The 23917-nt window shown below is 41.0% G+C and overlaps 1 protein-coding gene across 1 annotated transcript; it reads left to right on the forward strand.

Moving 5' to 3' along the window:
* The first annotated feature begins 393 nt into the window (after positions 1–393).
* On the forward strand, positions 394–23328 carry LOC125893472 (hemicentin-1-like). Its single transcript, XM_049584177.1, has 17 exons — positions 394–549; positions 657–962; positions 3777–4058; positions 4173–4439; positions 4523–4612; positions 8875–9165; positions 12110–12391; positions 12487–12750; positions 15767–16042; positions 16142–16393; positions 16821–17096; positions 18471–18722; positions 18811–19086; positions 19998–20249; positions 20340–20627; positions 22110–22367; positions 22651–23328. The coding sequence occupies exons 1-17, from the start codon at positions 399–401 to the stop codon at positions 22731–22733; spliced, it is 4146 nt and encodes a 1381-aa protein (XP_049440134.1). The 5' UTR covers positions 394–398; the 3' UTR covers positions 22734–23328.
* Positions 23329–23917: the final 589 nt, after the last annotated feature.

Consider the following 23917-nt stretch of genomic DNA (forward strand, 5'->3'; position numbering starts at 1 on the left):
AGGTGTTTTCATTTGACACCCACACACAGCCGAAAGTGTCAAACCGAAACTTTCAGGAGTAGGGGTGGAAAGACAAAAACAGAAAACCTTCACAAAATCTAAGCCTTACCTAATAAGTGAGCAGACATCATGGTAAAGACAGACATGACACTGATGAGAAAAACAGCATAAAGTTTCCTTTAAAATTTGTTTTATTTAGCCAAAAAGGGGGGGATAAGAAACACCACCCATAAGCCCATGACCCCCTAATCCTGCCTCACATACCCTCTGTCATAATTTGTCATCTTGCTCACAGAACTTCACCCAAGATAGTAAACAGAATATGTAATGCATCTTTTGTAAGTTTGACAGAGTGAACACCAAATAACCAGAAACCACCTGCAGATAAGAACTGGAGTATGCGGCTGGAGGTATTTATGAGTGGGGGGCTGGCCATCATATACGGGTATAATAGAGGAGAAATAGTGAGGACATCATCAGACCATCGATACAAAATGGAGAAGAAAAGCAAAGGAACCCTGGCTGTTGTATTGTGGGCTTTAACACAAGGTAGGTTCTGTGTATGATGAGTAAGTTATAGTGATTAAACTGAGAGAGGAAAGGTGTTTTGTGTTATTTTTATTACAGTGAATAACAAATATATTTCTCTTCTTCAGGTGTTCTGGCCTCTGCTGTGGAGGTCCAGCCCTCCATCAACCCTGCTGTAGTCGGGGACTCTGTGACGCTGTCTCTGTCTCCTTCAGCTGCTCTGAACAGTGGAAGCTGGGCAGTGGGAGAGTCTCTCATCCTCACCTGGCTGGGAGACCAGCAGGCAGTCTTCCCCAGTCACAGCGGCAGGGCGTCAGTCAACGTCCTCACTGGAGCTCTCACCCTGAGCTCTGTCACGGTGGCTGACACGGGAGTCTACACAGTGCAGAGCAATGACCCCCAGCTTAGTGCCAGTGCGTCCTTCACTGTCCTGGGTGAGACAAATGGCTGATGTTCAGTTACTGTTTTTAATTACAAACTCTAACGCCTCTCCTAAACATCGCATTAAAAGCCAAACGATAGCAAACAAATGTCACTCAAGGTGAGAGTTTGGTAAGCAGCAACTGAAATATGGATTTACTTTGTGGAATATTTCCAACAGAAATAATCACTACTCTGTCCTGTCTGTCCCGTTGATCTGCATGGAAAAGATCAAATCCAAAAATGCTGTATTAAGTCAGTTGATAAGAGACTAGAGCCCGTATCCATTCTGCCTTTTCTTTATAATATTAATCTTTTTATTACTTTATTACTATTTATTATTGAAGGGTAACTTAAGTATTTTCAAAGTGGACCTTACTTTCCTATATGTTTGTGTCCAGGTGACTAATGGGAACAATCATTTTCAAAATTAGTCAAGTATTCAGAGAGACTGCTAGAATGTTTACCACTCAGTGCATGAGTGCAAAGTCAAATTACATCCACTAAAAGTGCTGGTTTTTGCACTGACATGTTTAGATTGTTACTGTAAGTGTCTGACAACATTATTAAAAGGATCCCTACAGAGATAGACCCATTGCGTTAACGAGAAAGATCCTTTTTGTTTCACCAGAAACAGCCCCAAAATAGCCAAAACCCTCCAATCTCCATTTAATTAAGCAATAATTTTATCATCGTAGAACACACTTATTCAAAGTCAACAGAAACAAATTACATCTCACAAAGCCGTCTATGTTTGTTGTCTCCAGTTCCAAAAATCACAAATTCTGGTTTGGTTGAGACAGACCCTGAATTAACCCAGTTAGTCAGTGGCAAAGACAAGGGCTTTTAGTGGATGTGAATTGATGGTTCATAAATGGCCCTGAATGGTTACGTTCTGCCAGCTGCAGCACTCTTGCTCAGTACTGTTCCAGTTTTAAACTAAGACACAGAAACATGGGCAAACAAATCCTTTATCTGTGGGCATTGTTGAGTAAATACAGTGAATCACAAAAAACATACGGGTGTTGTATGGTTTCCCTTTGAAGCCATATAAAGCTGTTCCCGAAAAATATTATTTGTTTCTTAGAGATTGTCATGCTGATGTAATGTTGCTTATGCTGTGACCCTAGTCTCTATACAGACTCTACATTCAGTGAATGTAGAGTCTGTAGGCAAACCCCAGAGATCTTGCCTCCGGATGAAGAGTGGAAGAGCCCTGGTTTCCAGTTGTAGGCTAATTGTAGTCCGCGACCGCGTAATATTGACCAATCACATTTGAGCCAGCTGCAGTTGTTGCCAGGTTAAACGGTCCGTGCGGTGAACTAATGAGGCGGAACATAATTGGCGTCACTGCAAACTCTGAATCCATTGCAATGGTTCAGCATATTTACTTATATATAAACGGAAGTCGGAAATGGAAATTCGCCTCCTCCGCCCAAATCAAACCGGAATGCCAAAAAATCAGGGGTCTACCCCCAGAGGCTGTATCGCCGTCTGCCGGAAGTCAGACGCCGAATACAGCCGATGGGTTCTGAGAATGCTGTGACCCTAACCCTGAATGACGCACCCAAGCACAATATTTACAGTCAACAAGGAAATGAATTTTAGAGGCACACAGAAAATGTCATAAAGTTGATGCTGTAACAGGACAAGCATAAATCATCTAAGCAAATAAGGATGTGTGGACAGAAAACAGCCAAACAAGTAAAAAAGACTTATATTAAATGAAACTGGAACATACATTTGAACAGTAGAAGCATAAAAGAAAGTGACTGCCAACTTCTTGCAAAGTTCAGCGAGACACATTAGGGTGGAGAGGCAGAGAAAATTGTGCTGACGAATTGTTTACACTGCCCTTTCTACTGGAACAGGTTCTTGTTGTAACGAGAAACGAGTATTCCCAAACAATATTCACAGAGGCCTCACAGGAATTCATGTCTCTGCCCTGTGATATTTGGACTGACAACCACCAAATAGGTCCCTCCTTGCTGTTAGTGCGGGTGTGTTTTGGTGCCCTTTTTGCTCACGTGACCATCCCAGTGTCTGTGTGTATCTGTGTCTGTCAACACTCACCTTTAACTTGTCCTTCTGCGTTTCTTGTTCTTTCAGTTTCACAGAGCCTTCGTCTGCTGGGTCAATAGCTCCTAACACATCCCTGAGCCCATAAAGCTAGCTAACGTTAGAGCCTCAAATTATCGTGTATCCTCCGCCTCACTCCCTGCCGCTGCTACAGACCACTTCACTGGCAGCAGCTCTGGTTCGAATCCTGCCAGTGCAAAACTAGCTCAAGGGGTCCGGACCACTTTAACTCCCCGACTCTGTTCCTGTTAACACAGGTTAGACTCAGTGCTGCAGCTGTGACCACTGAATTTGAGTGGCCACAGTCACCGACCAAGGGTCCGTCCCTGGAGCCGCTGTCCACCCTCCTCTTGGTGAAGCAGTCCACAGTGGCGGGCAGCGAAGTGGAGTGTAGTAGCTAGCTAATTTCTGTCTCATTTAGGGTCTGATAAATGGAGAGCTGTTAAATGAAATAAGTAAAAATGTATGGGAAACACTGGGTTACTGTATGAAGTGCGCCATACTCGCCTGGTGGGAGGGGCTTAGGACAGAGAGCTTTGTCATAGAAAGCTTTGTAAAGATAGATCTTATGGCAAGGTTGTTAGATTGTACAGGTGTTCCTAATAAAGTGGCCACAGTGAGGCTTATGAGACCATTAACATCCATTTTTTGATATGGGTGCTGGTCCTTCATTATTCGCCTACTACAAAGCCTCACAGTGTACAGTATGTTGAAACATCTTGATCGTCTCCTCCATTTGTCTTTCACAGAGCTGATTTCAAACGTGACACTGAGGATGAATCAAACTGACCTGATTGAGTTCAACAGTTCACCGGTCATTGAGTGCTCCGTCTCCTCTGGATCCTCTCTCTCTTTCCTCTGGCTGAACGGCAGCTCTGAGGTCACAGCCAGCGACAGAGTTCAACTCACTGATGGAAACTCCACTCTCACTATAGTCAACGTGACCCGCTACGACCAGGGACCGTTCAGGTGTCATGTGGTCAATGCTGTCAGTAATGGCACCAGTGATGCAGTAAACTTTACTATCAGCTGTGAGTAGGACAGTGTCGTTTGAATCATAATTTGTCCGTCCAGTTTCGCTAACAGAGCTCTAAAATGCTGCAGGCCTCTTCTCTTCTGGGTTTTTCTTTCTGTCTCTTTCTCAGATGGTCCAGATAACATGGCGCTAACAGTAAACGGACAGAACACGACTTCCTTCCCCACTGGATCCAATCTGACCATGCTCTGTTCGGCACAGTCCAATCCTCCAGCTCAGCTTCAGTGGGCTGTCGGGGGAGAGCTCGTGAACACTACAGGTCCACTGTTGGAGCTGTTCAGTGTCAGCGAGGGCCAAAGTGGTGCATATTCCTGTCTGGCTTTCAACAATCACACCAACATCAACAGCAGCATCACTGCAAACATCCTGATAGGAGGTGAGTTTGATAGTATAGTGACAACCTTTATATTTCTCCATCTGTTCCTGACTTCATCCTAACTTTTTTTTTTGTCCCTACAGAGTTCCCGTTGTCAGGGTCTGAACAACAGGCAGTCAATGTGTGGCTCCTGCCACTGCTACTATTGGTTGTGTTCCTCTTCTCAGTGTCAGGCAAGTTGCAGAACAACTTGTAAATCAGTGGTTCCCAACTGGTCCAGCCACGGGGTCCAGATTTCTCCTGAGTCATTAGTTTTGAGGTCCCACAGTTTAATACATTCAGCGTCATAGTTGTGTTTGGCCATGTCCTCGAGCTAGTTTGCTGTCTCTGTGAATTTGCTGTCTGTTGCTGTCACTCCACATCAGAAAACAGCACTTCAAAAGAAAAGCTCTGTGCTGGAAATTTTCTGTACTTAAAAATAAATTTAGATTTTTACAAACCTCACTTGTGGTCCATTTAGATTGGGCCCATGACCCACTTTTGGACCACGACCCACCAGTTGGGAACCACTGGTTTTTTTTTATCATTCATACACTTGAAAATATTCTAATTTAGATGTTGAAATTAAATTCTGCATATTGTCAAATGTTGTTCCTTCAAAATTGTGATTTTTCTACATTATTTCAGATCAGTTCAAGTCTTGAACGAGATATGTGAGTTAAATTGTTAGATATGTGCAGCAGGGGGCAGGTATAAAGTCAAAACTGCTTCCTGTCATGACAACAGGTTGTGACTCATCATTGTTTTTATCATTGATTACTATGACAATTATCAGTTAAAAGTTCTGTCTATGAAATGCCTTAAATTGGGACAAATTCCTCTCAGAATCTTCAAAAGCCCAAGTTGTAAGATTCAAATGTGTTGTGTTTGTCCAAACCCAAAGATATTTAATTTACTGTCACTGGAAAAAAAGGAAAAAAAATGTAATTGGAGTTTTGGTTAAAAATGATATTAATCAATTTAAAGGAGCTACATGTAAGAAATCTAAAGCAAATAGTCATAAAATCATGCTAATATGTCACAGAGACTAAGGAATAATGTTCATATAACATACTGATCTCACCGACAACAAAGTACGGCCAGAATATTTGCATTAATAAAAAAATTTTACAGTCCGCAAATCAAGTTTAGGTTTTGAATTCGTGTTTTGGCCTGTTGCGCCACCCACCGCCATCTACCAGTCACGCAGTCAGTAGAGTCTCAGCATCACTTACAGTTATGACTGAGCTACAGCAGCACGGCAAGTAGCATTAGCAGCCGGCCCCTGCTCAGCTGTATCCCGGCAGCAGCGTTAGCAGCAGAGAAGCCGGACTTGCTCGAACAGTCCACTGGAAAACCGAAGATCAAGGACGCGGCAATGCGGCCCTGCCATGGCAGCCGTGGCCAAACAAATCAGTCTCCAGCGTGCCGCTGTCCAGCAACCTTGAATCTGTAGGGGAGGGGGGGGGGGCGGACACGACTCGCGGCAGTATTTTGAATTTGAGTGCAGTAACCGTTTTGGCCACATTCTTACATACAGCGCCTTTAATTAATTCCAATAAAGTCAACGCGTGTTCTAGACTGTGTCTCCTTTGTTTTGCCGAATACATTTTGGAAAAAATTAATTAACAGTGTAAAGAATTACACAAACATTCAGTCATACTTCAACTTAAGGAACCCCAAAATCCAAAAATATATGTTTTCCTCTTACCTGAAGTGCTACTGATCAATCTAGATTGTGTTTGGTGTGAGTTACAGAGTGTTGGAGAGACAGCTGCCTTCACTCCAATGTAATGGAACTAGATGGCACTCAGCTTGTGGAGCTCAAAGTGCCAAAATGCATGCGTTGAGCACAGAAGGCAGACATCTCTACAGCCGTTATCTCCAACACTCACACCAAAACAATCTAGATTGATAAACAGCACTACAGGTAAGAGGACAAAAAGTATTTTGATTTTGGGGTGAACTGTCCCTTTAAGGAGGGAGAATGAAATGGACAAATATTTTTGAGCACAATAGTACTGGATGTGTACAGTGTAATATCATGTATGCTGTGAAATAACTATCAACTGCATTTCTTTCACAGATGTTGGTGGCTCATTCTGTCCATGAATGACTCTGATACAATGAACATTTGAGCAATAACATTCACAACCACTTCTATGTGTCTCAAGATTAAAATGTTTGGTTGTTTTTTGATTCAGCGATTAAATTATGGAAAAAATGGTTAAAATCAGTCGTGTCAAATATTTTTGTCTTTGACCTAGTATGCTGTAATGTGCAAGGCTATCAAAAAAACAGCATGCATGAGGAAAAAAGTAATGTCTGCAAACTTATTCTATTTCCACGCCCCAGTATCTTGATCCTGCTTGGATCTTCATCAGGTAAAAATTGATGAAGATTTTGACCTGACGAAGATCCAAGTAGGATCGAAACTTTGGGTGTGTTCCAAATCACATGCTTTTTCTCTCTACTTTTAATAGGTTCTGCAGCTGCCCTTAAAAAGTAAAACTGTTGCATGCCCAATGCACACAATCGGGACACACTACTGCCTCATAACATTACACCCTGAACTTTGACCCTCTTGCTTTTATATGCATAACCTTAGAGATAAAAAAAAAATGCCACTTACTGAGTTCGCCAGATCAACCCGGAGAGCTCTGCTGTTGTTGCAATGTATGAAGTTTAACTTTAAAGTTATAACACGGATTGTAGAATTGTGACAGTGAAATCACATCTGCACTTTTCTGTCATTGTTATTTTTATAGTTATGTCCTTATGTTTTTTGTAATATTTATGATTATTTTGTTCACTTAAACAATCAATATTCCCATTATTACTGTTTGACCCGTCATCAGTCACTTGAATGCACTGTCATCCATCATTGCGACTTCTGACAGCCATCAATCAGCTGTCAATAGAACATCCTGGTATTTTTGGCACACTGCATTTCTCCTACTATCTATTGGGATACTAAATCTTTTTCTGGCATATGTATAGTATGGTAGTATGGGTACTGGAATGCACAGATTGTCTTCATTAAACTTGTGAGGCATGGAGTATGTGTTTTCTCTTATCAAACAATGAATTCAGGCTGATAAGAACTACTTGAAGTGAGCTAAAAATACTTTGCATGACAGCAAACCTCAAACACAGCAGTCAGGTACAGGTATATTAACTGTGCCACCCCACCATAAAACGACTCAATTTTATCTTTAATAAACCCCACTGCACAGTGTTGTACCATTAGGTCTTTGTTGCCCTTCCATGTGCTTTACAGCGCTTATTATATCTACTTGAATTGCTGTCATTGTTTATGATGTACGATGAGGAAATACTCGTTCTTCTGTGGCTGAGCTCAAAAGAAAATCAAAATCACTCATTAAAGCCCGCTGACAGTTGGGAGGTAAAACTGGAAGACCGTTGATGATGATTCAAAAGACACCTATGGCATATTCTTTAGAGCTATTTGACAAATTCAGATGTTTAAATGATAGTCTTACTATGAAAACAAATCTCCTTTGTAAAGAAATAGGATATAAATTCTGTCTGAACTACATTAAACAAAGACAGAGAAAGAGAAACGTCCAGCAAACAAACAGATGGTCTGTTGTCCTCCATTAAATCCTGTTGATACTGTTATTAATAATGCAGTAATTATAAAATAACAGTAACAGCAAAAATGTCTGTATTCCAAAATGTGCTTAAATGAATTTGTATGGCCTTTAAATAAGAAATATTAAATGCGTTTCTTTTTTGTTGGCAGTCTTTTTCTGAATTTTCCAATGTTTATTCCACCTGCACTGTGGGAGGACGTGTTGTGTAAGCCCACAAGTATATTTTGCATAAAAGAACCAACTCCTCACTGAATGGGTATTTGCTTTTGTTACGCTTCAGAGACATACAGTACACTTACAAAATATCCATCCATCCCATCCTCTGGTTGGTTAAAAGCTGCAGAACCACTGAGGTTTACAGTAAATGGACACTCCTTGGTGTGGACCGATGTGGACCAGGGCAAAACAAGGTGTGGCCAGGGCTGTGAGGTGGTGCTTGGTGATGGTAGGGGTAAGCATTTACATCATGCAAACAGAAGGCTTGGGGGAAGTAGAGCAAATATTTGCTGATCAAAAGGCGACTGTGACTATACAGTATCGCCAGATTTGAATTTATCCCAGCCAGGGTGAGGGCCATTTAGCCAGCAAGGAAGCATCAAACCAAAAAGAAACTGAAGAGTGAAATGGGGTCTCCAGTTGTGTTTGTTCTGATCCTGGTTTCGACAACCTTTACAGCAGGTAAGTCTGAATTTTTATCACATTGATTCAGTTCAGATGAGAGCCAGTTTATAAATCTTAATGATAATTTTTTTTTTAAACCTGCTACTTGCTTTGGCTGGTGTGCAGATTATAACTTCATTTAAGGGTGACTGAATCTGTTCCTTGCTTTCTGTTTCTAGCTGCAACTAATAAGACAATATATCCCTCTGAGGACCCGTTACCAGTGGGCAGTACAGTCACACTTTTCAGCCGGAACACTGTCACTACAGGTGCATGGCTGTTTGACAACGACATCATCGTGATCATATTCCCAGGAAATGAAATCATAAGTGACAATTGGAGTGACAGGGTTACATTCAATTCAACCTCTTCATCGTTGACTATAAGGTCACTACAGCTCGAAGACTCTGGAGTATACACGTTACAGGCAGTGAATTCTTTTCGTGCTCAGTTAACACTGTCAGTCCAAGGTAAGGATACTTTCTCACATTCTACTAATGCTTACTAATTGATCAGGCATGCATAGCCTCTCCATTATTGTGTTGAAAAACCTGATATCATAAAAAGAAAAAAACACCAACGAGTGAGTATTTGCACACTCCAATGTCTACTTCTGTGTTTGACAAGTTTTGATTTGCAAGACAAAGAATAAAGCAGTGTGGGAGTGTGTGACTGTTAAGGTCACCTTGCCTTTGGCAACAGCTAGCAGAGCAAGTCAGCTTTACTTGAGTCCTAAGTTGGTTTCAGTCTTCATATTAAATATTTCATGAAAAATAAAAAAAACTTCAGTCTTCTCATTTTGTATAAATGTCATCACTAGATGTGCATGAACACATATCGATACATAATGGAGCTGGTCCAATTACTGTATTAGTCCAAATCTAGTCTCTTACTCAACGGAAGTCAGGTATGGTTTGAAATAAGACTACATCTACCGCAGCTCAGCTTTGCTTTGCCTGGGGGGCACTTTTGCAAAACGAGAGGAGGTCAGAGGCTAGTTGCAGCAATGTGGCACAGGTCAGGTGTACACAGGCATTTCTAGGACTTGAGGATATTTGGGGCTCACCCCAGACCTATGTAGGGGGGTTCAGGGGATCCTCCCCTTGCACTTTTTTTGATAAACAAGCTCTGTTTTGAAGCATTTTAATCCACTGTGACACCTTATTAATGTTACAAGAACAAAACAACAAAATCCAAGTGAATTTATTTTCGTGGTGAATTAGAAAATGTTTGAGGAGCCACCTGGCACTCTGTTGTGGGCCTTCGGGCTGTAAGTTGAGTATCACCGATTCAGCTGACGATGAATGTTCTCATGCACTGTTCGTACATATACCTATGAAAGTAATGCACCAGAATTTGTATGTAACTGGCATAACCATGAAGGCTGCGATCACGTGATAAATGAGCTGACGGGAGTAAAGATAAATATAAATATATAGTATAAAAAGGGAAAGTCTGCAAGAGTTAGGATGGAGTCTTGGATGAGTCAAACGAACACACGACTTCCCCCGTGGGAAAACCAAGTGTATTTTGAGTTATTTTAAGGTGTGTCACCACCACTGTTTTTTTTTTTACCTAAACCTAACCCAGGTAACTTTACTTTTTTAACCCCACCCTAAGTAACTACATTTCCAAATTGAAACCACGCAACTTTACTTTCCTAAATCTGACCGATGTCACTTTACGTAAAGTATGTAACATGACAATGCCCTACCATGATTCTTTTCCTAAATCTAACCTACGCAACTTTACTTTTTCAAATCTAACCTATGTAACATTACTTTCCTAAACCCAACTTAAATTGCTTAACTTTCTCAAACCTATACATAACTTTACTTTCTTAAACCTAACCTACGTAACTTTACTGTCTCAAACTTAACCTATGTAACTTTACTTTCTTAAAGCTAATCCATGCAACTTTACTTTCCTAAACCCAACCTACATACCTTCACTTTCCCAAACCTATACATAACTTTACTTTCTTAAACCTAACCTACATACCTTGACTTTCCCTAACCTTTGCACAACTTAACTTTCTTAAACCTAACCTATGTAACTTTACTTTCTGAAACCTAACCTACGTAACTTTATTTTCTTAAACCCAACCTGTGTAACATTACTTTCTCAAAGCTAACCCATGCAACTTTACTTTCCTAAACCCAACCTACATACCTTAACTTGTCCAAACCTATACTTTACTTTCTTAAACCTAACCCACATAATTTTACTGTCTTAAACCCGGGTCCATGTCATTGGTCCGATAGCCCATTGGTCTGACATCCCATTAGTCCGACGGTCCACGGTGCTGAATGGCTCCCGGCGGGCGTATTTCTACCTTGATGGTGTGCCGCGACTGGCTCTGGGTCAGCTGGGAAAGGCTTGAAGAGAAGCAGGCTCACAGCTTATGTGTTTGTCACTTTCTTTTTCATTTTAACCCACACCATGATCTTTTCCTAACCCTAACCAAGTGGTTTTTGTGCCTAATCCTAACCCGACCTTAACCACAGGGCATCATGATGATTTCGGAACGGACTTCGGAACAATGGGTTTAATATGGTCGGAACAATAGGCTGTCGGACCAATGGGCAGTTCCCCTTAAACCCAATCTGCATAACTTAACTTTCCCAGATCTAGCCTACGTAACTATACTGTTCTAACTCTAACCTACGTAACTTTATATCAAATACGTAATGTGATGATGCCCAACCATGATTATTTTTTCTAAACCTAACCAAACGTAATTTATGTAACTACATAACGCAACAACACCCAACTGTGATTCTTTTGCTAAACCTAACCAACATTGCTTTACATTCCATCCCTAACCTACATAACCTTACTTTCCCAAATCTAACCTACATAACTTTACTATCCCAAATCTAACCTACATAACTTAACGTTAAGTACATTACGTGACAACAACCAACCATGATTCTTTTCCTAAACCTAACCTTAACAGTGAAGAGGCTAATTCACTGGACACGAAACTGTTTGATATCAACCGTTGTATGTGCATTTTCATAAGATATCCATTGTATGAGGATATGTTGGAATGGGAATCTCATTAGTATTGATCATATTTAGCTATGAAACAAAATATTTAACCCGACAATGGCACTAGATACAATGGTAAGGTATCAAAGTGATAACAATTTATCCTCAGGAGGACATGAATATTTCTGCCAAGTTTATTGGCAATCCATCCAATAGTAATAATTTCAGTCTGGGCCAAAGTAGTACACTCACTAACCATCAGAACAACAGGTAAATATTGCCATCCAATTTAGGCTTGAATCATTATATATGTCCCGTTTCTATGTCTGCCTGCTGTTGAGAGAAGACACAACATTGCTTGTCCACTGCAGTTCCACGTTTCTACAAGACTTGACAATTTTTTTTTTCCTTTTTCTGCAGTGCCTATTTCAGGTGTGACTCTGAGGGCAAATGCAATCAACCTGGTGGAGTTCAATGACACAGCAGTTCTTACGTGCTCTGTGCTCAACGGCTCGTCCCTGTCTTATGCTTGGCTGAAAGGGGACTCTGAGGTCACAGAGGGTGGGGGAGTACAGTTCAGCAATGGAAATGCCACTCTCACCATGGTTGGGGTGACCCGCTACGATGAGGGGCCATTCAGGTGCAATGTGTCCAATGGTTTAGGCCATGAAATCAGTCTCCCTGTGCGTCTGAACATCAGCTGTGAGTTAACAATATTGGCCTACTGTATGTATTTTAAAAACTCTAATAACTCAATATCAACCCGTAAAACAATTTTCCTCTTGTTGCTTCATCAGATGGTCCACATAACACATCAATGACGATCATGCCGATGAAGTCCACGTACAAAACAGGGTCTAACATCACGCTGTCATGCTCAGCAGAGTCCAGCCCTCAAGCGATGTTCCGGTGGATGTTTAATTGGATGTACCTGAATAAGTCTGGTCCGCTGCTTCAACTAGAGAGGGTTACAGTGAGCGACTCCGGAACTTACAAGTGCATAATTCACAACACAGTGACGGCCAGGTTTAGCAGCGAAAGTGCAATGATCAGGATTGTGGGTAAGGTTGGATTTGTAGTTTTTTCGAGGGTCCCTTATGTGTATTTGATTTTGTTTCTCTCAGCAAAGGCACTTAGAATATTCTTCAGCAGACAAGTTTTTTCCTTCAACTTATTATTATGAAGTTAGTGTCAATTGCACAGCGTAATGGCTATAGAATAAATGACACCATCTGCATTTACACTGAACAAAAATATAAACGCAACACTTTTGTTTTTGCTCCCATTTTTCATGAGCTGAACTCAAAGATCTAAATCATTTTCTATATACACAAAAGACCATTTCTCACAAATATTGTTCACAAATCTGTCTAAGTCTGTGTTCGTGAGCACTTCTCCTTTGCCGAGATAATCCATCCCACCTCACAGGCGTGGCATATCAAGATGCTGATTAGATAGCATGATTGTTGCACAGGTGTGCCTTAGGCTGGCCACAATAAAAGGCCACTCTGAAATGTTCAGTTTTATCACACAGCACAATGCCACAGATGTCGCAAGTTTTGAGGGAGTGTGCAACTGGCATGCTGACTGCAGGAATGTCCACCAGAGCTGTTGCCCGTGAATTGAATGTTCATTTCTCTACCATAAGCCGTCACCAAAGGCGTTTCAGACAGTTTGGCAGTACATCCAACCGGCCTCACAACCGCAGACCACATGTAACCACACCAGCCCAGGACCTCCACATCCAGCATGTTCACTTCCAAGATCATCTGAGACCAGCCACCCGGACAGCTGCTCCAACAATCAGTTTGCATAACCAAAGAATTTCTGCACAACCTGTCAGAAACCGTCTCAGGGAAGCTCATCCGCATGCTCGTCGTCCTCATCGGGGTCTCGACCTGACTGCAGTTCGTCGTCGTAGTCGACTTGAGTGGGCAAATGCTCACATTCGATGGCGTCTGGCACGTTGGAGAGGTGTTCTCTTCACAGATGAATCCTGGTTTTCACTGTTTAGGGCAGATGGCAGACAACGTGTGTGGCGTTGTGTGGGTGAGCGGTTTGCTGATGTCAACGTTGTGGATCGAGTGGCCCATGGTGGCGGTGGGGTTATGGTATGGGCAGGCGTATGTTATGGACAACGAACACAGGTGCATTTTATTGATGGCATTTTGAATGCACAGAGATACCATGACGAGATCCTGAGGCCCATTGTTGTGCCATTCATCCATGACCATCACCTCATGTTGTAGCATGATAATGCACGGCCCCATGTTGCAAGGATCTGTACACAATTCCTGGAAGCTGAAAACATCCCAGTTCTTGCATGGCCAGCATACTCACTGGACATGTCACCCATTGAGCATGTTTGGGGTGCTCTGGATTGGCAACTTCGCACAGCCATTGAAGAGGAGTGGACCAACATTCCACAGGCCACAATCAACAACCTGATTAACTCTATGTGAAGGAGATGTGTTGCACTGAGTGAGGCAAATGGTGGTCACACCAGATACTGACTGGTTTTCTGACCCCCCCCAGATGCCCCCAATAAAGCAAAACTGCACATTTCAGAGTGGCCTTTTATTGTGGCCAGCCTAAGGCACGCCTGTGCAATATTCATGCTGTCTAATCAGCATCTTGATATGCCACACCTCTGAGGTGAGATGGATTATCTCGGCAAAGGAGAAGTGCTCACTAACACAGACTTAGACAGATTTGTGAACAATATTTGTGAGAAATGGTCTTTTGTGTATATAGAAAATGATTTAGATCTTTGAGTTCAGCTCATGAAAAATAGGAGCAAAAACAAAAGTGTTGCATTTATATTTTTGTTCAGTGTAGATTGGTTCTCTATAAGCCTCGTTTTCATTAAGCAGTTCTGTCTGCTACCAGGTACAATTGTTTGTTGAATACAAACCTGGAACTGCAGCTGGTTAACTGAGGGGGAGAGAGCTAGCAAACGGCTAGCTTGGCTCTGTCCAAAGATAACAAAATCTACCTAACAGCAGGTAGGGCTGTGTGCCAGATTTTTCTTGGCTGTGACTTCCTGACATCCTGTTGTCACCATGTTGCCAGGCAATCAACTGAGATGTTTTTACACTTCGGTTTTTGTGTGTAGTCTAATAAACAAATGAGACAAAGCGTAACAGAGTGTTCTATTCTACATGAATTAATTAAGTGTTAAATTAATCACACATTAACTCCACTTGACGCTCTGTTGCTCCGTCTCCTCAGACCAGAGCCACATGTGGCTCTTTAACCCCTCTCCAGTGGCTCCCTCTGGCTGTAAAAAAAATTAAATCACATGGAAATGAAACACGTTTTAATTATTACAACATTTTAAATTTTAGCTATCATTGTTAGGCCTAATGAAATTCCTACACACACTCTTATACGAAGAATAAAAAAAAAAGTTTTTAACATTTTGTCAACTACAACTACAGCCTGGCACCTTTCTAATAAATGCTGCTGATGTCATATCTAAATGAACTTCAGGAGTGGTGGCTAGTCTTGAGTGTTCCAAGCAAGGCTGGCTATGGACTCCAAATCCAAAAATGTAAAAGTCTGGGAGGAAAATAGAGACATTAATAATGAGTGGAGGGATTAATTTGCCTTCACCACCAAATTTTACTGCTCATTTAGGCATATTAGTAATGTTGATTGTGGGTGCTTTCACACCTGCCCTTTTGCTTTGGTTCAATCAAACTCAAGTTTGTTTGCAAAATTAGTCCCTGATTTGGATCAAAGCAATTTCAAACGGTACTTTCCAACAGCGCTCTGAATTCATGAACAGTCCACTTTGTGCTAGAATGCACTCTGGCATTGTGAGCCAGACTAACTGTGCCCCACTGTTTCCGGTCTCTATGCTGAGCTAAGCTAATCGGCTACTGGTGGTTGCCATATACAGTACTTAGCGGACAGACTTGAGAGTGGTACCAATCTTCTCATCTAACTCCCAGTGAGAAAGTTAATAAATGTCAGACAATTTTTTCAAAATATTCAGTGGCGTATGTCATACCCACTGAATTCACGTACATGTGTGAATTCAAATTACTCAATTACTTTCTTCTTCTTCTGTAGAGCCAATAGTAGCAGTTGTGGTGAACCACACAGGTAGACTACCAATCCTTCATTACCAGTTCATTCTGGACTGTCAAGTGACTGGAACTGTTGCCAGCATTTGGTGGTGGAAGAATGGTGAACCTATCACTGCTGACAATACAACATTCATTGACCAGGACAACAGGACACTGACTCTCAACCCAGTCCAACTTTCAGATACTGGAGATTATCAGTGTCAGGCTTTAAATGCTGTGAGCAACATGACCAGCAGCCCCTACACGGTTAGAGTGAACTGTAAGTATCTTAATCTCTTTTTCTCACTTATGTCGATACACACAAAGAACAGAAACATTGAGAAATTTAACCTTCTTATTAATTGTTTGACATGAAAAGATGGCCCAATGAAACCAGTGATTGTGGGGCCATCCATGGCTCTGATGGGAACACTGCAAACCCTCAACTGCTCAAGCGCCTCTTATCCTCCCAGCCACATCAGCTGGCACTTCAACAATACCCAGCTGGCTACCACCTCAGAGTTGACGATTGGACCGCTAACCCTTAATATGAGTGGGATATACACCTGCATGGCCGTCAACAACATCACCTCCAAGAACAGCACTGCCTACACGATGCTCTCTGTTTTGAGTAAGTTACTGCATAGTTTGACATTTTAAGCAAGCAAACATTTAGCTTAGCTTAGGCGGAGGAAATGGCTAACCTGGCTCTATCCAAAAGTAGAATAAAACACCCACCTGCACTGACAAAATCACAACTTGAGTCTGAGAGGTGCTCGTAGGCTAATTTTCTTACCTTTGGATACAGCAAGGCTGACTGTTTTCCTCTGTTTCCACACTTTATGCTAAGCTAAGCTAAGCTAAAAGAAAAAAGCCTCCTCGCTGTAGATTTATACTCAGCAGTCATGAGAGTGGTATGAATGCTGACTTCAAATAAAGCAAATATTCCCAAAATATTTATTTAGTCTGTCTCAAAAAATAAAAAAAATTGCAAAACCAGTAAGCCAGTGCATCATATACGTTTTGGAGTTTTGCCACCATCCTTTTATTCTCCGCAGCTCCAGTGACCATGGCGTTAGTAAAAATTGTCAGAGCTCAGCCAATCCAGAACCACACTTTGACTCTGACCTGTGAGACAGCTGGAAGTGTGGACTGGATCATCTGGATGTATAATTCATCCCCACTGTATCCTGACAGCACAAGACACTTCTCAATGGATAACGCCACCCTCACCTTCAATCCTGTCATGAAATCTGACGATGGGAACTATCAATGCGTAGCTTCCAACCCATTCAGCAGATTATCCAGTCAAAACTTCACGCTGGAGGTTTTTTGTAAGTACTCACCATGACGTCTTACCCTGAGGACTTTTTCAATCTGCCAAAATAATACATTAATTAACATTAACATTAATACAGCAGTTTATAAAAAGAAATTCTAAAAAACATAGGAAAGTAAGTAAAAGTAGTAATACCACAGTGTGAAAATACTTTGTCACAAGTGAAAGCCTCTTTTTCAAAAGTATAAGCCAGGGGCCAGCGACCTTTACCATCAAAAGAGCCATTTTTGACCAAAAATAATCAAAAAAATCTGTGTGGCTCCTGAGCCGCAGGTAGCCCAACCCTGGTATAGGCATTGAAATATTCTTGTAAGTGCCAAAAGTAAAAGTATTCATTATGTAGAATAGCACATTTCAGAATGATATTATTAGACTAATTACTGATGCATTTATGCGTTCACCTCCTGTCTTTAAGAGGCTTAAGCAAAAAACATGCAGTTGTTTGTAAAAATGTGTTGTTTTTGCCCATTGTATTCAAAATATTTCTGCATCCTGGCATCCCTAAGCAGTCTTGAAATTGCATATGACTGGAAAGCTGAGACTATTTTGGATTTAATGAGCCCAAATTTATTCATATGTGATGATGTTAGCCCCCATATTAGCCATTTCATTGTAATGAGACCTTTTTTTTTATGGATGACACTGTATGAAATGACCTATTGTAACCTCAACTGAGGATAATACAGCCTCATGAAACTCTACAACCACAAACTATAGAGCTCGGACATTCAGAGGATGTATGGCCTGCATAGGTATCATGACAATTTGAGGGTTTCGCAGCAGTTTCCACAGTAGAAGTGCTCACCATCAAATTGCTGATACATGCAAGTCTATCAGAAATCTCCAAATGTGAAAAGTTTTTGATACCAAATTATTTCCTATGGTGGTCCTCAAGGTCTATGTTTTAATTTGGTATTTTGGAGGGATTTTGACTATTTCTATCAATTCTTGAGTGGTCAAAAATACTTAAATTAAGCACAAAACTGTGTAACTGAACCAAAATTCCTTAAAAAATGTACACACCTAACTGAACATGTCATCATAATTTACTGGTTGATTATATTTTACATCTGCAGAGTAACTAGTAAACTAAAGCATTTCAATAAATGTAGAGAAGTAAAAATGTAAAGTACTTGACTCTGAATTGTAGTGGAGTAGAAGTATGAAGTAGCTTAAATACAGGACTTGTGTAAATGTATCTGACGACCACACACTTAGTGGAATAATCAAAAAAATATCAACTGAAATGAACCAACATTCGATCGTTGGTGTCAGTATATTCAAAGGTGGACTTCTCCATTCATGTACACCTCTGTGTTGTATAAATGTTTTCAGTGAAGATGATCTAAAGTAATATCTGTGTGTTTAGATGGACCACAGATGCCAACTATCATGGGTCCAAATGTGGTAAGGACGGGAGACAACGTCACACTCAGCTGCTACGCATCATCAAACCCTCCCAGCTCCTATAAATGGTTTTTCAATGATACTCTGGTGGCCAATATGTCTGAGTATACCACACCTCATGTTACCAAAGACATGAGTGGGATGTACACCTGCGTGGCCTACAACAACATCACCCACAAAACCAGCACTGCATACACAAAGCTCACTGTTTTTGGTGAGACTTGGGTCGCAATTTCAATGTTTCTGTAAGAATGTATGTGGCCCAGGAGAGCACTAAAAATGGTTGTGTACTTTGTTTCCAGATGGATTTGAACATGTGCAAGTAGAACCACCCATGGATCCTGCCATAGAAGGTGATATTTATCAGCTAACATGCAATGTGACTGGACCTGTTGGGCATGTTTACTGGATGAAAAATGGTGAGCCACTGCATGAAGACAACAGAACTGTTTTCCACATGGAAAACAAGATGGTCACCTTCAACCCAGTGGAACAAAACGACACTGGAGACTACCAGTGTGTGGCTACCAATGCGGTTTGGAACATGACCAGCCCTCCATACAGGCTCCTTGTGAACTGTAAGTAACTTTTAAAGGTCAAATGTAAAAGATTTTGGGGGATTTAGTGGCATCTAGTGGTGAGGATTGCAGACTGCAGCCAGCTGAAACTTCACCTTGTTAGAATTCCTTCAGTGTTCACTGTCCAGATTGTTTTTACTGGGAGCTGAATTAACTGCAGAGGTCTCTTCCTCTCCAAAGAAACAGACCAGGTGATTAAAACGCTGGGCCTGGGCCTGTTTGCCCAGCACCTGCTAATGTGTGCTCACCTACTTTCTCTGATAACTGAATGTGTGCTCACTTTGTTTCTGATCCAGACGTTCAGGAGGTTTTCACCTTGAACCGAATTGTCCACAGACGTCTCCTACCCTCCAAAACAAACAGACCCGGTGATTTAAACCAGTAAAACCACTAAATAAAGCAGTTTCATGTTACAAATCAGTGATTCTCCGACACTCTTTGGCATGTCGAAGACGGGCCTCTTACCTAGCACCTGCTTATCTCAAGATCTAGTCATTTAGGAGGTTTTTGGCATAAATTGATTTATCTGCAGAGGTCTCTTCCTCCCTAAAAAGTGGATCCAGTGATTTAAACTGGCAAAAACACTCAATAAAGCATATTCACGTAAAAAAAATCAGTGTTCTCATTGGGCAAGGGCAGCTAACTACAGTAGCCAATGTGATAACACGAATGGCGCTATTTAGAGCAGGTGTTCGGTTTGTCTGTTTTGGTGGTTCAACATGGCGAACTCAGTAGACGAGGGTCCGCTCTTATTATTTTATGTAACATTTCTGCAGTATGTCCCCCTAAATCCTACACACTGGACATTTTAAGGATTTATTTCACTGTAACTAACTTTTTTTTAACCCATAGTATTTGTAGTTGATGAAATACGGTACTATGCAAACTTATTTTCTCCTTTGCTGTTTCAGATGGACCAGAAAAACCTGTGATTTATGGGCCAGATTTTGGTGAGACAGGACATAACGTGACCTTCTCCTGTTCTGCCATGTCGGTGCCTCCCTGTGAGTTCAGCTGGTTGTTCAATGGCTCCAGCGTGGGCAATAATTCAGAGTATACGACGGAGCGTTTGTCTTTTAATATGAGTGGAGAGTACACCTGCGTGGCCTCAAACAACGTGACGAAACAGATCAGCAATATCACCAAGATGCTCACAGTCATTGGTAAGAAAATTCAGAGGACTCCTTCAATGCATGTTCATGTGACTGTACAACTGATCAGATACTGATTTCTGCTGTGCTCTCTGTCCACAGAGGCAATTGAGTCAGTGATGATCAAAAACAACACAGTCCCAATAAACTCGGAGAACTTCACTCTCACCTGTGACGTTGTTGGGCCCTATGACACAATCTACTGGATGAAGGACAACAAGTACCTCGCCATGACAAACTCCAGCTCACAATCAAACATGTTCTACCACGCTATAAACAACACACTGCACTTCACCCCAGTGACGATGGACAATGATGGGGTATATCACTGTGTTGCTATCAATCAGGCTGGTCCACATAGAAGCCCCAAATACAACCTCTTGGTGAACTGTGAGTGTTGTAGGAAATGATGGAGAGTGTTTTTTTTTTTTTACTTGTTCAGTTCATTTAAACTTGTTTTAAGGTAATCAATATTCATTTCATTTTAAATGTTGCATGACAGTGTATTAAAACTTCCTTAGCTTCTTCCTTAGCAGAACAGTGGAAGGAAAAAATAGAAATACATCATTTGACCGGCTGAAACTGTCACATTATTCACACAGCACTAAATGAGACAGATAATCTGTGAAAGAAATTATATTCCTCTGCTTATACTCCATTGCCTTGTAGCGCTCCTAATGGCATTACCGCACCTGAACAAAAACAACCAGTCAGAGCCGAGGAGTCTCTAACACAGCTGTTAATTATGTCGATCACTGCTTGTGAACTGCAGTCAAAGTGTAAAGCTAGGCAGCGCTGATCAAATATGAATCAAGATTTTGTTACTGCATTGCATCACCTCAAGTGTTTTCATTAACATAATTTAGTGTACTGTTTAGCTATAAAATGAGAAAGTTGCTTCGGCTGGTGGGTGCTACTTAGTACTCAATCGGTCGTCCTTTTCCAACATGGCGGCTGGGGATAGGTGTAGATTTCAGGAAGGATGCAGTATATTTACTGTAAGAGTTTGACCAGAAATACCTGAGTGAGTTTTTATGCCTCTGCACCAGTGACAACCGTGGTCAGAGGCTTTATGTTTTCTAGGGTTGTCCATCCATCCTCTATCCGTCTGTTCATCCATCTGTCTGTCCCACTGTTGTGAACGCAATATCTCAAGAAGACCTTGAGGGAATTTCTTCAAATTTGGCACAAATTTCCATTTGGACTCAATGATGGAGTGATTAGAGTTTGGTGATCAAAGGTCACTGACCTCATCCCTCTTATTCTTGTGAATGTGATATCTCAATAACATCGCAAGGAAATTTCTTCTCTGTGCAGAACGATGAACTGATTAGAATTTAGTAGTCAAAAGTCAAGGTCACTGCGACCTCACAATCCTGTTTTCAACCACAACTCAAGAATTCTTGTGCTAATTATGGCTATATCTTACATAAATGTCTGATAGGGAAAAATGATGAAGTGATGACATTTTATATGCGAAATGTCAAAGGCCAGCTTCACTGTGACATCATAATGTTCCGCATGTTGCCCTTACTCAACATCATAACTCGGGAACAAAAGGGGAGACATTTGGTCAGATACTATTAGTAGCACTAATCTTTTGTGCACACCTTGACACTGATGATTTTATAGATCTTCTGTGCTGTCAGGTTGAAGATGTGTGTGAAGCATCCATGATTTCACAGATGTAGATGTAACCTGTCAGTGCAACCTGACGGAGGCATGCAACCGCGAGGCAGTAATTCTAGTTTTGCAATGCTGCTCAGAGCAAACGTGGTTATAGGTTTGAAAAAGACTGAGCATTTTGTGCCAAAGCAATTCATAACTTTATTGTCCATCACGCTGACTCACTCCGTCTCTCTGTGTTTGCAGATGGCCCTCTGAATGTGAAAATCTCTGGTCCATTCATAACAGGAATGAAAAACTACGTGACCATGGTGTGCTCCGCTGATTCTCGGCCCGATTGTAAATACCAATGGTTCTTCAAAACTCAGTCGTCAGTGGCTGTAGCGACTGGCCCTGTTATCACTTTCCCTTTGAAGAAAGAGAATGAGGGAACATACATATGTAAGGCGAGGAACCCTGTGACCAATATCACACTGTACAAGACTCAAACCTTCACTTTCTCAGGTGAGTGATCCTTACTGCTTGATCAGCTGACAAGCAGAAATATGAACGGAACATGTGCCGATGTTTTGACAGGATCATTTTAAAATGTTTTTGTTAATTTGTGTTTTAGTTTCTGTTGGTTGTATAGTGTGGAATATTTGACAAACATAGATGATTACAGCCACATAAATAATTTTGTCAGTGATCATATCAGAATAGTTGTTATACAGTTACAGATATCTCATGCTGTATTAAATGCAACGTGATTTATTTGTCATTATTTCCTCCCCTCTCTCCCTCTTAGCCTCCGCCCTCCACCTCCCATGCCGAGGCAGTCTGATGTTGATGGGTGTGTTTGCTTTGTCTGTCTCCAGGCTGTTGAGCTGAACAGTCAGACTGAAAGACGTCTTGCTCCCTCTGCGGTCTGAGTAGTCTTACTGTAAAATGAGTGTGAAGATATTGTACAGTCTATAATCTGATGCTATATTATCAGTCCTTGTGGGTTTTGCCGGAGAGGTAAAGAAGAATGTGAAAGTATGACAGACTTTGATTTAAGTTACAGGGTTTTTTTGCCGTTGGATACTTTCTTTTATCGGTTTTATTTTCATTATCAAACAGAATATTAACATTTATAGACACTGAAAGGGAATTAAATCACCTTATTATTGCATTGCCTGTTTTTTAGGTGACATGTTTTCAATATTAGCAAGTGAAAGTAGTTGTATTAGTGTTATGGTGTTGACTGTTGCTTTAACTGTAACTGCCTCAGAGGTAGTTTAATACAAGTAATTCAATACTTTGTATAAACAATTTACTCCTCTAAAATACCTGCACACTCTTCTGGTACCAGCTGCAATTCTTCACTGTAAACACCTGCGGCTTTTCTGTTATGTGTTATATTATTAGAACTGTAAGTAAATGTGCATCTCATCATGCTGTAATTCATGGTATTTATTTTTTAATCAGTAAATAATCAACACAATCAACGTTGTGGAGACTTTATTGTGGATATACAGTGTCTTTGTGTCGAGTCAGAAAGTTACAGTTATGCAGACTTTTGTTGGTGAAATATAGTCAGAAATGTTTTGCTGTTTTATAAAAGTACAACTTGTATACAAAGAAATGTGTATGACAGTAATCATTGCATAAACCTCACTACAGGGGGAGGATATTCAGTGCTTCTTAGTGTAGGTCATATGGGGACACTGGGACCGTACTTCCTGGTGTGAACGCCCCTCTTCTGTTTCCAGCTGCACTTCTTCAGATTCTTATTTTTCTTCCTCTGGCAAAATGCTTTCACTTGTGGTTTGAATAAATCCACACAGATAAAGCAATAGGGTGAGAAAATAACAGGTTAAGTTCACAGTCCAAAATATTTTAAATTGTTTAGTTAACACTTTTGAAAAGTCCCTGAAGAGTTTATAATCACCTTTCACCTTTAAGGGGAGACGCCTTAAAGGTGAATTTCCCCAGCTGATAACTTACAGAAAACCAGTTATTTTTTATATTCCAAGTTTTCTGAAATGTTATGTTTAAATGCGCAAATGGTCCATTATCATACAAAAATGTGC

Source organism: Epinephelus fuscoguttatus, linkage group LG8 (genome assembly GCF_011397635.1).
Source record: "Epinephelus fuscoguttatus linkage group LG8, E.fuscoguttatus.final_Chr_v1".
NCBI lineage: Eukaryota > Metazoa > Chordata > Actinopteri > Perciformes > Serranidae > Epinephelus > Epinephelus fuscoguttatus.

What these genes read in the sequence shown, in the direction of transcription:
- LOC125893472 (XM_049584177.1), top strand. Translation starts at nt 399, where the DNA reads ATGCGGCTGGAGGTATTTATGAGTGGGGGGCTGGCCATCATATACGGG. An exon ending in GTTCCTCTTCTCAGTGTCAG is followed by an intron (nt 4,613 to 8,874) that starts GCAAGTTGCAGA and finishes TTCTGTTTCTAG; the next exon opens with CTGCAACTAATAAGACAATA. An exon ending in ATACAACCTCTTGGTGAACT is followed by an intron (nt 20,628 to 22,109) that starts GTGAGTGTTGTA and finishes CTGTGTTTGCAG; the next exon opens with ATGGCCCTCTGAATGTGAAA.